Below are 15,713 nucleotides of genomic sequence, written 5' to 3'. Positions count from 1 at the left end.
GGAAAATCTAGAACAAAGAGTTTGTTTAAAGAGAAGGGACGCATCTATGACAGAGATAAGATGATTTTTTTTCTTTGAGGTTCTTGAGTCTTTGGGACTCTCTTCCTCAACAGACAGTGGAAAAAATATTTTTAAGGCAGAGCTAGATATTCTTGATTAACAAGGGGTGAAAGGTGATCAGGCCGAGGCAGGAATATAAGCTTGAGGTTACAATCAGATCAATCATGATCTTACTGAATGGCAGAGCAGGCTCAAGGGACAGAGTGGCCTACTTGTCCTCCTCATTCAAATATTCATATGTAAATATCTTATCCAAAAGACAGCACCTTCCAATATGAGTCATGTACTGAGGAATTAGCTTAGGGTGTGTGCTCAAGTCTCTCTGGAGGTGGACTTAAAGCCACGATCTTCTGATTCAGAAGCTAAAGCACTACAAACTAAGTAAAGGTTGACATTCTAAATTGCCAGTTTAAAAATAGGCTTGGAAAATGATCCAACCACAGAACAATACAACCCAGCATGAATAGAATCTCTCAGTGCAGGAGGCCATCATTTGGCCCACTGAGTCTACACTGACCACAATCCCACCCAGGCCTTATCCCCATAACCCCATGCATTTACCCTAGCTGGTCTTCCTGACACTAAAGGCAATTTAGCGTGGCCAATCCATCTAACCTGCACATCTTTGGACTTTGCATGTGACAATGAAGTTTATTCAGAAGCTGAACAATGCACAGACTGTGATTAATTGATAAGAAACAAAAACATCAGTTCACACCACAGACAAACTCAATTTACATCTACTGATCCAGGCTACACTCCATTTTGCTGAGCCTCTACAGTTTCTGGTATCCATGAAATGTGAAGTTTGCAAAGCAACAAACTACGTGATATGAGATTGATAATGTAAATGGAAACTGACACGGATGAATTGGGGCATTACTGATGTGTGCAGTAACTCTTGCCAATGTTTATAAGACAGTTCAATTTACAGCAAATTCAATATAAAACTAAATCAGTGGCCTTTATGTAAACTGATTTAATTGTTGGCTTTCCTTACAAGGAGGAACAATTGGAAAATTGTACTAGAAAAGTAAATTATATTCCAGCAGCATTGCCTATTTTCAGAATGATATAAATCATCAACACATTACCGTATTATGCCTGAGCCTTGTTCAGCTTGGTGAAAAAATGTGCGGAGGGAGTACATAAACACATCACAGCATTCTGAATTGGGACTTCCACAAATGGCCTACTCCTACTCAATTGGAACTGTTTCATCGATGTCTTTGTGCACAGTCCCTGCTGTGTACAGTGACTTGCTGTAGTCATATGACCTCTGATGTCATTCCTTTGTGTGTAAAGGACTGAGATAGAAACCATTTTAGGCACAGCATGGAACAGGGTGTCAGATGTGCACAACTGAAATTAAGTGGCTTTTGACCAGCCACTAACATTCTTAAACTGTTTCAATCCAAGTGCTACAGAGACAGTGCTAACCGTGCTGTTAGGGAGAGAGAGTTCCAAAAGTTTGACCCAGCAACAGAAATCAGGATAGTCAGTGGCTTGGAGGGGAACTTCCACGTGGTGGTGTTCCCATAGATCAGTTGCCCTTGTCCATCAAGATGGTAACAGCCATGGAGTTGGAATGTGCCATCTAAGGAACCTTGGTAAGTTGCTGCAGTGCAGGAGATAGCGGTGTAATGGTATTGTCACTGGACTGTAATTCAAAGATTCAATGTTCCTGGCAACCTAGGTTCGAGTCCCACTATGGCAGATGGTGAAATTTAAATCCAACAAAATAAAATCTAGATTTAAGTCTAGTAATTAATACAAAATCATTGCTATTTGTCATAAAAACCCATCTGCTTCACCAATGTCCTTTAGTGTAGGAAATTTGCCATCTTTTCCCTTACTTGGTCTGGCCTACATGTGACTCCCCACCCTTTGTAATGAGGCTGACTCTAAAATGCCCTCTCAGCACAAGGGCAGTTAAGGATAGGCAATAAATGCTGATGCATGTCCCAAGAAAACAAATGAACCCACAGACAGTTAATACTTGTCAGAGTATGGGGTGGCACAGTGGTTAGCACTGCCGCTTCAGTGTCAGAGACCTGGGTTCGATTCCGGTATGATTCTAACCAGCTGTGATGTTGTGGCATCTTGGGAAAGCAACAATATAGGAACACTTGAGCCAAACGACACGAGCAGCCAAGTGATCGACAGAGCTAGGTGATTCCACAACCAGTGGATCAGATCTAAGGTTTGCAGTCCTGCCACACAAATGGTGCTGGACAATTAAACAACTCATTGGAAGATAAGGCTCTACAAATACCCCCATAACGGGATCGCTAGAGAAGGCTGAGATGAACCCAGCACTCAGCACTTCAGGCTGAAGATTGTTGCAAATGCCTTATCTTTTATATTGATGTACTGGATTCCCCAGTCTTTGAGGATGGGGATGTTTGTGGAGCCTCCTCCACAGGTATTCCAACCAGTACATTCTGCCATTTACCCTGACAGATCTCAGGTCTTAAATTGTTTCCTGGTGAATATCATAAAGTAGATAAGAGTGTGAGACCAACTCAACAACTTGAGGGGAGGTCCAACATAGCTCAAGTTCAGCCTGAAATGTATAGAAGAACTAGAAAAGATGAAAGTCACCAAGAAAGTGATAATTCCTACAGTCTGGATTGATAGCATGGTAGCAGGTAAAAAAAAAACTGGCAAGCTTGAGAATGCACTCAACAAAACTGCCAACTTGGAACTTGTGTAAAGCAGTTTTCAATCATACAAGGCTTGATACAACCAAGTGACTTGTTTGGCCAGTTCCGAGGCCATTTAAGGGTCAATCACATTGCTGCAAAATTGGAGTCATGTAGGCCAGATCAGGCAAGGATGGCAAATTTCAGTAAGGACATCAATGAATTAATAGATTTTTACAACAATTGATAAGTGATTCATGGTAGCAGTGAAAAAAATCTGGAAAGTTGAGAATACACTAAACAAAAGTCAACCAACTTGGAACCTATGTAAAGCTGTTGTAAATCATACACAGTGAAAGTGAATGACTAGCTGTGTCATCACAACCACAAGCACATGCATACAACCGAAGAAGCTGCTCCTTCACAGCAGAGGAGACAGAGTTGATTTCGCTAACTGGACAAGGAATGGAATGGCCATCAGTCCCATAGTCAACTGCTCCCACACTAACACATGCAACATAACAGCATCAACACTCAACATGGCAACAATATTCCCCAGAAGGCAAAGTCACCCAAGAAACCAGCAGACACCAGATGACCAACCAATAACAACCCGCATTAAAGGGCCTAAATGTTTTAAAAGTTGTGCATGCAATGCTTATGCAGAGACAGACGAATGCGAAACATATTAGAATGAATTTTTCTATTTGTGCATGACCATGCATGTTGGTAACTTGCAACTACAAATTATAGTGCATGCAAACAAGAGGATGTTTGGAGAAACGCCTTTGTGCACAGTTGCAGCATAGCCATGTGGTTTATGAGCAAAGGATTTGAGAAGAAGCCATTTTATCCATCACATGGAACAGAAACTAATATAGGGTTGAGTTTCTATAGATTTTCAGTAGACCGGGAAAAAGTTAAACAGTAAAATCTCAAAGGTGGGGTAATCTCTAGTATACCTGGTACCAGTGAAAATAAAAATAGTAAAGAAAGAATGGTTGGAGACATGTTGCAACAGGGTGGACTTCAGATTTCTGAGACAAGTTCTGGGTCAGGAGTGACCTGTTCAAGGTAGATAGGTTGCATCTCAACAGGATTGGGATCAATGTCCTCATAGGGAGATTAACTGGTGCTATAGGGAAGCACTAAAATAATCTGACAGGCAAACTGGAGACAAATTTGGGTTTGGAGGAATGTGCATGGGAATACATGAAGTGTGATAAATAAGATTGGTGAGCTTCAGGCATAAGTAACTACCTGGAATTATGATACAGTGGCAATAAGAGTATCCAGGCTCTATAAGACCAGAACCATAAGGCCTGGCTATAACGTATTCATGTGAGATAGGAATGTAAAGAAGGGAGGTCTGGCAGTACTGATGAAGAATACTATTACAGGTCTGGAGATAACCTTACAGGACTAGAAATGGGTGATGAACTTGATGATTCAAAGACAACACTGATTTTGTTACAGTCAAGGAATGAGAGGGGGCTGTTACACTGCTATGTTATTCCTATAGTTGAAGGAGACATCAGTGCCATAATGGGTGATTTCAAATAGCCCAGTACAGATTCAAAATAACAAAACAGCTGTTCGATCCAGGTATGTTTTTGTTCCAAGTCCAAGGCAAATCTGATACCACAGAATCCCTTCACTGCAAAAAAGGCCATCCAGCCCACTGAGTCTGCACCAACTTTCCGACACAGTATCCCACCCAGGCCCTATCCCCATAGCCCCATATATTTTCCCTGCTAATCCCCCTAAACTATGCATCATTGGGCACTAAGGAGCAATTTAGTATGGCCAATCTGTCTAACCTGCACACCTTTGAACTATTAGGTCTGGTTGTTAGGCATTTTATCCAACTTTCCTAGATGCAAACACGTTGACTCAACTGTGGAGACATTTGGCTTTTTTTTCCATTCAAGTTGTAAATTTTCTGGGTCAGTTCTAGACAGTACGTAGGATAACAGCAACCAACCTGGAAATGTACAATGCTGAATGCAAGATCTCAATCTTTTCCTTGTATACTTATGGTCTGATTTACTTGTCCCCTACTTAATTTTTCTCTGCTGAGTGCAATGCTTTCAGGTTTAGCATATGGTGCTCCTGGGACGAAGAAAATAAGAAACAATATCTAAGCTGTCAGAATTGTGTTATAGAATACATGTCTAATATTGCATTAGCATTTTAAGGACTAGAGACTTTATTCCAGACTTCTTTCATTTTTTTGTTTAAAAATATTCTTGAAGTGCCTTGGGGCATTTTTGTACTTGAAAGGAGCCAAAGAAATACCAATTGTAACTGTTGGCATTAATGACAAGTGGATAGCAAAATCATGGAGAAGAACTAAAAGACACAACAGTGCAATACCTAGGGGTTAACACAACATAGGACGGCATGTCTGGCACTGTGTAGCAGCAACCCTCAGTTAATGAAAAGTGCAGGAAGGAAAAACAGAAGCTGCTGCAGGGAGACCTAAAAATGAGCTCTTAACCTGGTGAAGCTCCAACACAGGACAATTTGAAGCCATCTAGCCTGAAAGCCTGAGTGGTTGATCCATCTCAGCCTCTACCCAAGGTTGCCTGCCTCACAGATGTCTATCTACAGGCAATTCGATTCACGCCACTGACAAGTGATATCAAGGAATGGCTAAAGGCATGGGATACTATGGGAAGTTATGGGCCCAAACAATATTCTGGCAAGAATACCAAGGATTTGTGCTCCACAACTAGTAGTGCCTCTAGTCAAGGAGTTCGATTACAGCTACAACACTGGCATCTACCCAGCAATGTGGAAAATTGCCCACATATATCCAGTCCACAAAGAGCAGGATAAATTGAACTCAGCCAGAGCAGTGTCTTTTCCTTCATCATAAGGTCAGAATTGAGGATCTTCATTGGTGAATGCACAATGCTCAGCACCATTCACGATTCCTCAGTTAATAAAGTAACCTTACAAGACAGGGCAACATTCAAGCCTGGGCTGATACCTGGCAAGTAACTTTTGTGCCTGCACACAAATGCCAGAAAATGACATGTCCAACAGGAAAGGATCTAACCATCTCCCCTTGACATTCAACTGCATTATCATCATTGAAACTCCATTATCAAACTGAAGCAAAAGCCATATAAATACTGTGGCTACAAGATCAAGTCAGAGCCTGGAAATTCTGTCGCAAGTAACTCATCTCTCGACTCCCCACCATTTGCAAGGCTCAAGTTAAGAGTTTTTTTGGAATACTCTTCACTTGTCTGGATGAGTGCAGTTTGACATCATGCTGGACAAATTTTAAACATTCACTCCCCCACCACTGTCGCATAGCCACAGCAGCAGAGTGTACCATCTGCAAGGTGCGGCAACTCAAAGCTCCTTTGACAGTAGTTTGCAAACAACAACCTATACCACTTAAAAAAAAACAAGGGCAGCAGATGCATGGGAACACCACATCTGCAAGTTCCCCTCCAAGCCATCCTTCCTTGGAATTATATCACCCAAGCTTCACTGTCGGTGGGTCAAAATTCTGGAACTTCCTTCCTAACAGCAGTGTTGGGTGTATCTACAACACATGGACTACAGCAGTTAAGGTGGTGGCTCAGCACTACCATCTCAAGGGAAATTACAGAAACAAATCCTAGCCAGTGAGCCCCACATTCCGTAAAAGAATATATTTAAACAAACCACATGACAACATTGAAGCAAAAATTAGTTTTGGAAGCAAATAATGGCTTAACAGAAAGCATTCAGTTCTGGTTTAAAAAAAACTATTTTTCAAATTGGACGGTGGCAGTGTCGTTCTCCAAGAGTCAATACTAGAATCACTCCTTTCTTTCGATATATATAAAATTACTGGGATGTTGGAATACAGGGTAAGTTTTCAAAATTTGCCGATCATACCAAAATTGAAGACAGTGGCAAACAATGAGGATGATACCAATTGACTGCAAGAGGACATGGATAGGTTAGGAGAACGGGCAAACAAGTTGCAGATGGAATTTACTGCAGAGAAGTACAAGGTGATGTATTTGGCAGAAAAGATAGATGTGGTGCATTGTTTTAAGGAGGATGCAGAGACAGAGAGATGAATGGGTTCTTGTATATAGATCTTTGAAGGTGGTAGAACATATTGAAAGAGTTAACAAGGCATTCATATAACAAAGGATCTTAAGCTTTATAAATAGAAATATTGCAGGGAAGGTTTGCTCAACTTTTACAAACCTCTAGGGTTAGGCCACAACTAGAGTAGACAAACCTTTTTTCTATCCCAACCATAAATGTATTCAATGACAGAGCACCCCAACCCTTTGGGGTAGGGAGCTCCAAAGATTCACAAATATGACAAATAATTTCTACTCAATCCAAAATGATCAGCACCTTATCCTGAGACTGTGCACCAGTGTTTTAGATGGCAATTCTGGTCACCTCACTTTTGGAAGTGAGAAGAGGGAAGATTTAGTGCAATGGAATAGGAATAAGTGATTTTAATTGCAAGGTTAAGCCGGAGAAGCTGAGGTTGTTCCCCTTGCAGCTAAATAGATTGAAGGAGATTTCATAGAGGTGCACAAGGTTATGACAGGTTTAAATGAGAAAAAAAATCTGCACTGAGGGAACAAAGACTGGGACAGACATATTTAAGGCTTTGGGCAAGAGATGCTGGGGTAGGGGAGGTGGAGAAATGAGTAAGAACCTTTCTTCACACAGCAAGTGATAATGTCCTAGGACTCGCTACCTGAACAGATGCTGGAGAGGGAGACAATGAATAATTTTGAAGGAAAGTGGGTGGATATTTGAGCAAAATAAACTTGCAGGGAGATACAGATGGAGATAGAGCAGGGAAATGAGGTTCAAAAATGGAATTGGACAGGAAATTGACATGTATTTAGGAGACAGCCATATGTCCAAGGACAAAGCTGAAGAAAAGGAGATGAGGCAGTAGCTTGTTTCCAAAGATAGGTCAGCTGTTTTGAATAGCAGCAATAGTTCCTGAGGCAAAGGAAGCATTAACATAAGAACTTAGCAGAGGATATTGGGTGTTCGTATTTTATGGAAATGCTGTTCAAGAACGAAGTGGATCATATGGATAAGCTGAACAAAAGAGGAAAGAAAATTAAAACAAAAACTGAAGGCTGGAGAAGTAGGTTAAAAACTTGAAATAAACATTATCACAAATTCCTTTATCACATGCATCTCTGATTTCCTGTCTAGTGCAATTCCCAAAATTACCACGATAGTTTAGAGGTCTGTATACCTCCCCCATGAGTAATTTTTGCCCCTCGGTGTTTCTTAACTTGACACATACAGATTCCACATCATCTCTGCTAGTGTTATTCCTCAATATCATATCAGCATCATCTTTAATCAACAATGCAACTTCACCACCCTTTCTAAACAGTGAATAGCCAAGTTAATAGAGTGGGAAGATAGGTGGCAGAAAAAGTTCAATGCACAGAACTGTGTGGTGATGCATTTTGGTAGGAAGAACATGGAGAGACAATATCAAATAAGGGGATGCAGAAGTAGAGAGACCCGAGTGTATATGCACATAGATAATTGAAGATGGCAGGACTGGTGGAAAGAGCAGTTAATAGAGCATATCATACCCTAGGCTTTATTAGTAGGGGCATAGAGTAGAAGAGGGTTATGCTGAACTTACACAAGACACTGGTTAGACCTGGGTAGCACAGTAGTTAGCACTGCTGCCTCAGTTCCTGGGATCCAGGTTTGATTGTGTGGAGTTTGTACATTGAGTCTACATGGGTATTCTCTGGGTGCTCTGGTTTCCTCCCACAGTCCAAAGATGTGCTGGTTTGACTGACTGGCCATGCTAAATTGCCCCTTAGTGTCAGGGGGATTAGCAGGGTAAATACATGGGGCTACAGGGATAGGGACTGGGTGGGATTGTTGTCGGTGCAGCCTTAATGGACCAAATGGCCTCTTTCTGCACTGTAGGGATTCTGTGATATAAATTACAAAAGGTCTTAATTATGTTTCAGGCCTCCCAGCTATTTTTTTTTGAATAAATGGTTGTGTCTTTGTTGACTTACAGCTTTTATGTCACTGTTTCAGGTTGTGTCTGTCAGAATATCCTTCAAATAAAAAAAAGAGTCAATATGGCACAGACAGAACTACTCAGCCTGTCAAAACTGCTACCCCATCACCAACCTCCCTACCTTCTGCATTGTTTTTGGACATATCGCCATCTCCTAAATAGATGTGCACCTCCTATCCAATTCCATTTTTGAATCTCTCCAATTGGGTTTCTACCATCATAACACCAAATTGGCCTGAACTAAAGTCACACATTCATCCTCTATGACTCAGCATAATCCGTTCTCATTCTCCCCAGCCTCTCAGCAGCTTATGACAGCAGCATTCATTATATTAATTTGGTCTTTTTCTATATCCTAGCTAGGACTGTAACACTACATTTTGCAGTCTCTTCTTTCTTTCTCTATTAAGGTATGTTTCGTCTAGCAAGATACACTATTTTTGACTGTATCCCAATACATGTAACAGTAACAAATCAAATCATTTTCCTCCAAATCAAGAGACATAAGAACACAAGAAATAGGTGCAGCAATAGAACAGAGTCCATCACGCCAGCTCTGCTATTCAATACAATCATGGCTGATTTTTGGCTTCAACTCCATTTTCTCACCCGCTCCCATATTCCTCGATTCTGAGAAATCAAAATTTTTGTCTACCCCAACCATAAATGTATCCAATGATTGAGTATCCCAACCCTTTGAGGTGGGGAGTTCCAAAGATTCACAAATGTGAGTGAAATAATTTCTACTCAGTCCAAAATGATCAGTCCCTTATCCTGAGGCTGTGCCCCAGTGCTTTAGACTTCCCGACGAATGAAAACGATCTCTCAGCATCTACCCTATCAAGCTCCTTCAGAATCTTGTACGGTTCAATGAGATAAGAACATAAGAAATAGGAGGAGTGGGCCATCTAGCCCTTCGAGCCTGCCCCGCCATTCAATAAGATCATGCTGATCTGAAGTGGATCAGTTCCACTTTCCTGCTTTCTCCCCATAACCCTTAATTCCCCTGTCTATCAAAAACCTATCTACCCATGACTTAGCAAGGTAGCCTCCACCACTTCAACGGGCAGAGAATTCCAGAGATTCACCACCCTTTGAGTGAAGAAGTTCCTCTTCAACTCCAATCTAAACTGCCCCCCCCACCCCCCCACTTATCTTGAGGCTATCCTTTTCAAGTGGGAAGAATCTCTCTACCTCTACCCTATCCATCCCCTTCATTATCTTAAACGTCTCTATAACATCCCCCCTCATCCTTCTAAACTGAGTACAGACCCAGTCTCTTTAGTCTCTCTTCATAGTCCAACCCCCTCATCTCCAGTATCAGCCTAGTGAACCTCCTCTGCACTCCCTCCAAGACCAGTATATCCTTCTGCAAGTGCGGTGACCAAAACTGCATACAGTACTCCAGCTGCGGCCTCACCAGTACCCTGTACAGTTGCAGCAAGACCTCCCTGCTTTTATATTCTATCCCCTCGCTATAAAGGCCAACATTCCATTTGCCTTCTTGATCACCTGCTGCACCTACAGACTGGGTTTTTGCGACTCATGCACAAGGACCCCCAGGTCCCTCTGCACCGTAGCATGCTGCAGCTTTTCGCCTTTTAAATAATAATCCCTCCTACTATTATTTCTGCCAAAGTGATAACCTCACACTTGCTAACATTACACTCCATCCGCCAGGTCCTCGCCCACTCGCTCAGCCTATCCAGATCTCTCTGCAGACTTTCCACACCTTCCACGCAATTTGCTTTTCCACTCATCTTTGTGTCACATCAAATCTTGTCACCCTACACTCAGCCCCCTCCTCCAGGTCATCTATATAAATGGTAAATAGTTGAGGCCCCAGCACTGATCCCTGCGGCACTCCACTAGTCACCAACCACCAACCAGAATAGCACCCACTGATACCAACTCTCTGCTTCCTATTAGGCAGCCAATCCTCTATCCACGCTGACACCTTACCCCCAACTCTATGCACCCTAACCTTCTGTAGCAACCTTTTAATGAGGCACCTTATCAAACGCCTTTTGAAAATCTAAAAACACATCCACCAGTTCCCCTCTGTCTACCGTACTAGTCACATCCTCATAGAAATCCAATAAATTTGTCAAACACGACTTCCCCTTAATAGATCCGTGCCGCGTCTGCTCGAACAAGCCATTCTTTTCTAGGTGCCTCGCTATTTCTTCTTTGATGATGGATTCTAGCATTTTTCCAACTACAGACATTAAACTAACCGGCCTATAGTTCCCTGCCTTTTGTCTGCTACCTTTTTTAAACAGCAGTGTAACATTAGCCGTTTTCCAATCTTCTGGCACTTCCCCGGAGTCCAGCGAATTTTGATAAATAATTACTAAGGCATCCACTATCACCTCTGCCATTTCTTTCAGAACCCTGGGATGCAATCCATCCGGTCCTGGGGACTTGTCCACCTTCAGTCCCATTAGTCTATCAAGCACTACCTCTCTAGTGACAGTAATCGCATTTAGGCCCTGAACTCCTTTCCATCCTTCTATCTTTAATATCCGACAAACTATTCGTGTCCTCCTCCGTGAAGGCCGAGGCAAAAAACTTATTTAAAGCCTCAGCCATTTCCTCAGCGCCCACCGCTAAATCCCCCCTCTCATCCTCCAAGGGTCCAACATTCACTCTAGCCAGCCTCCTCCTCTTTATATATTTGTAAAAACTTTTACTGTCCTTTATATTTAGTGCTAGTTTAGCTTCATTGTCTATCTTTCCTTTATTTATCACCTTCTTAGTCATTCCTTTTTTGATTTTTAAATCTTTCCCAAGATTGCCTCTCATTCTTCTAAACCTCAGATTATAGGCCCAATTTACCTAGCCTTTCATCACAAGGCAACCCTCTCCTAATATTCATTATGGGTTCCCCTTATCCTCACTTTTCACCCCATCAGTTCCTATATTAAATGGATCAGTCTCTGCCATTTCCTGCCAACTCCTCTGTGATGCTAGTACCAAACTATTTTCCTCTCCCCTCTCTGCTAGCACCTGGAAGCAACCATGCCCTCCATAATCCCAACAACCCCTTCCCATGCAAATGCAGGAAATGCAACGCTTGTCCTTTTACTTCCTCCTATAACCAATTCTCACCCCAGCTTACTGGCCAGGGTCCCAAACACACTTTCCAAGTAAAGTCGGACTTTGTGTGTACTTCTTTCAATTTAGTATACAGTGTGCATTGCTCATGATGCGGTCAATGAGGGGACTAAACGCAGATTGAGTGACCACTTTGCAGAAAATCTCTGCTCGGTCCATAAGCATGACCACAAGCTTCCAGTTGCTTGTTATTTTAATTTGGCACCTTGCTTTCATGCTGACACCAGCATCAGGGATGCCACAATGGCACAGTGGTTAGCATTTTCTGTTTTTATTTTAGAATTCTAGCATCCACAGTATTTTGCTTTTAATATACAAATGTAATCATTGTTATTACTAAATCTGTATTTTTTTAAACTATAGACTTGCTTTATGAAATATGACAAAGCAAGCTAAGTGGCCTTCAAATATTGAAAAAACCCACAACTTTGGAGGTCAAATTAACAGAAAGTAAAAGACTTTGGTGTACCCACAGATCAATGAACAGGAGAGACAAGGCAAATAAAAATCAGGCATTCCATCTACATCTCTGCAACGCTTCTTAAATAATAGTTTTTAGTTGCAGTGGTAGAGGCGTCAGACAACGTCCCCTGTTTACCACTCTCCTTGCAGAAAGAGCAAGCAAGAGAAAAGTCAAACTAACATGACATGATTTTTTTGCTATTGTGGGGATTTTTAAGGCAAAGCAGCATTTTGATAACTTCTCGACAATGTACGTAAAGAACAAAAAATGAGTTAATTTCAAGGAAGCAAACTTGCAATAAATATTTCACTTGACTAATTTAAAGCATCACCTTTTTTCTCTGCTGTTCAGCAGAATAGCCATCCACAGAACTTCCTCCCAGGGATACGCTTTGTAAGGAATCGAAGAGAGGCTTGGCCAGATCAGAATCAACAATACGAGAATGCACAAGTAGATCTCGCATTTCAGTCAATATGTCATCCACAGAAAGATTCTGGGATTTAAAAAATGAAAAATTTTAATTTCATAAGTAACATTTTAATTCTTTTAGCACATAAATACTGTAACTAAGCTCTGGACATCCTTCCTGATACTCTCCGCCGTCTTTAAGAAGCTTCTTAAAACCAATCTCTTTGGCCAAATCGTTTTGGTCACCTGTAGTACCATCTCCTTATTTGCGCTGCTGACAAATTTTGTTTGTTGACACTGGTGAAGAACCTAGGAATGGTTTGCTACATTGAAAATGCTACACAAATACAACTTATACTGCTGCATCTAGATAGCTTATTCAGCAACTGCATTAACATCCATGAAATAGACAGTGTCATCCTTTAACGAAGTGTGATAAAGGCAAGTAACAAAATACTTTATCTGCGTTGTGATTGGTGATTCAACTGGTTAATGTCTATGCTCACCTTGCTCATCGGTTAAGACTTTTATTCTCCAGTTTATTCCTTTGGAACCGACCATTTATAACTGGTTGGTGTGTTGGCAACCAAAGAGTATGGAACATTCAGATTGCCACTAAAAACAAAGGGAAGGGCTTTGGAGATTTTGTTTTGTGCAGAATGCCTTCCCCAAAATCAGTGGTAGAAGTAGAATCCATACTAGCTGTTATGAGGGAAAAGTTATAAATCTTTGTAATGGGCCGAGGAATGTGAATAAATAGCATTTTCCAGAGTTGGCCTCAGGACAGTGAGCTGACTGGCTTTCTCTCTGGCTTTCCCTGTACAATTTGATGATTCTACATTTTATCAATTTTATTACGTTACTCCTAAATATGTCATTCCTCAGAAGATTTTTCCGCACATTCCAAAAAGAATTTGGGACATCACAGCTTAAAGCTTGCATTCTTGTAAAGTTTCAATGTAGTAAACATCCCAAGGTGCTTTAGGGAGGAGAAAAGCATGCAGGTCTGTCAAAGAAGAATGAGGATAAAGTAAGTCCCAGAAATTGGTTTTGAGCAGGAGGCTTCAGAAAAGAAGACAGAAGTTTAAGAAGAGTGTAGGAACAGAGAAATAGTTCACAAAAAAACTCAGATCTACACAGACTGGAGGGACTGATTGTGGACAAGTCCCCAGGACCGGATGGAATGCATCCGAGGATTCTGAAAGAAATGGCGGAGGTGATAGTGGATGCCTTGGTGGTTATTTTCCAAACGTCGCTGGATTCCGGGAAGTGCTGGAAGATTGGAAAATGGCTAATGTTACGCTGTTGTTTAAGAAGGGTGGCAGACAAAAGGCAGGGAATTATAGGCCGGTTAGTTTAACGTCTGTTGTAGGTAAAATGTTAGAATCCGTCATCAAGGAGGAAATAGCGAGGCATCTTGAGGGGAATTGCTTGATAGAGCAGACGCAGCACGGTTTCGTTAAGGGGAAGTTGTGTCTGACAAATTTATTGGAGTTCTATGAGGATGTATCTAGGGCGGTGGACGTGGTCTTTCTTGATTTTCAGAAGGCGTTTGACAAGGTACATCACAAGATGTTACTGCAGAAGGTAAGGGGGCATGGAGTTGGGGGTAGGGTGTTAGCGTGGATAGAGGATTGGTTGTCAAATAGGAGGCAGAGAGTGGGGGTTAATGGGTGCTATACGGATTGGCAGTTGGTGACTAGTGGAGTGCCCCAGGGGTCAGTGCTGGGGCCTCAGCTATTTCCCCATTTATATCGATGATCTGGAGGAGGGAACTGAGTGTATGGTGTCGAAATTTGCTGATGACACCAAGATTGGTGGAACAGCAAATTGCGCGGAGGGTGTGGAGAGTCTGCAGAAGGATCTATATAGGCTGGGTGAATGGGCCAGGAACTGGCAAATGGAATTTAATGTTGGCAAGTGCGAAGTGGTCCACTTTGGTAGGAATAATGGTAGGAAGGACTATTACTTACGTGGCGAAAAACTGCAACAGGCGACGGTGCAGAGGGACCTCGGGGTCCTTGTGCACGAGTCGCAAAAACCCAGCCTGCAGGTGCAGCAGGTGGTCAGGAAGGCTAATGGGATGCTGGCCTTCATAGCGAGGGGGATTGAATATAAAAGTAGGGAGGTCTTGCTGCAGCTGTATAGGGCACTGGTGAGGCCGCAGCTGGAGTACTGTGTGCAGTTTTGGTAGCCACACTTACGCTAGGATATTTTGGCCTTGGATGGAGTGCAGAGGAGGTTTACTAGGCTGATACCGGAGTTGAGGGGGTTGAGCTATGAGGAGAGGCTGAATAAACTAGGCTTGTACTCGTTAGAGTTTAGAAGAATGAGGGGAGATCTCATTGAGACATAACATGATGAATGGGATGGATAGGATAGAGGTGGAGAGACTCTTCCTGCTCAGAAAGGACAGTAGGATTAGGGGGCACAGCCTCAAGATAAAGGGGGGGCGGTTTAGAACGGAGTTGAGGAGGAACTTCTTCACTCAAAGGGTGGTGAATCTCTGGAATTCTCTGCCCGTTGAAGTGGTGGAGGTGGCCTCGCTAAATATTTTTAAGACGCGGGTTGATGGGTTTTTGATAAGAGAGGGGATTAAGGGTTATGGGGAAAGGGCGGGAATGTGGAACTGAGCCACGACAGATCAGCCATCATCTTATTGAATGGCGGGGCAGGCTCAAAGGACTAGATGGCCTACTCCTGCTGCTATTTTTTATGTTTTTGTTTTATGTTTAGTGACAACACCAGGACTGTTGGTATCAATGGGTGCTATTCTGGTTGGTGGTTGGTTTCTAGTGGAGTGCTGCAGGGATCGGTGTGGGGCCTCAACTATTTACCATTTATATAGATGATCCGGAGGAGGGGGCTGAGTGTAGGGTGACGAAATTTGCTGATGACACGAAGATGAGTGGAAAAACAAATTGCATGGAGGGTGTGGAAAGTCTGCAGAGAGAAGAATTCTAGAGAA

At 42.2% G+C, this 15,713-nt stretch overlaps 1 protein-coding gene across 3 annotated transcripts in view; it reads right to left on the bottom strand.

Moving 5' to 3' along the window:
* The window catches only part of lyst (lysosomal trafficking regulator), a 285,139-nt gene that overhangs the window by 143,256 nt on the left and 126,170 nt on the right, over positions 1–15,713 (bottom strand). For all 3 annotated transcript variants that reach the window (XM_080191874.1, XM_080191876.1, XM_080191875.1), the window contains one exon: positions 12,669–12,830. In XM_080191874.1, coding sequence (XP_080048000.1) covers positions 12,669–12,830 — 162 coding nt within the window. The remainder of the gene's footprint in view (positions 1–12,668; positions 12,831–15,713) is intronic.

Source organism: Carcharhinus amblyrhynchos, chromosome 7, assembly GCF_965287045.1.
Source record: "Carcharhinus amblyrhynchos chromosome 7, sCarAmb.v2.hapA, whole genome shotgun sequence".
Classification (NCBI taxonomy): domain Eukaryota; kingdom Metazoa; phylum Chordata; class Chondrichthyes; order Carcharhiniformes; family Carcharhinidae; genus Carcharhinus; species Carcharhinus amblyrhynchos.
This window is presented reverse-complemented; position numbering and strand designations above follow the sequence as displayed.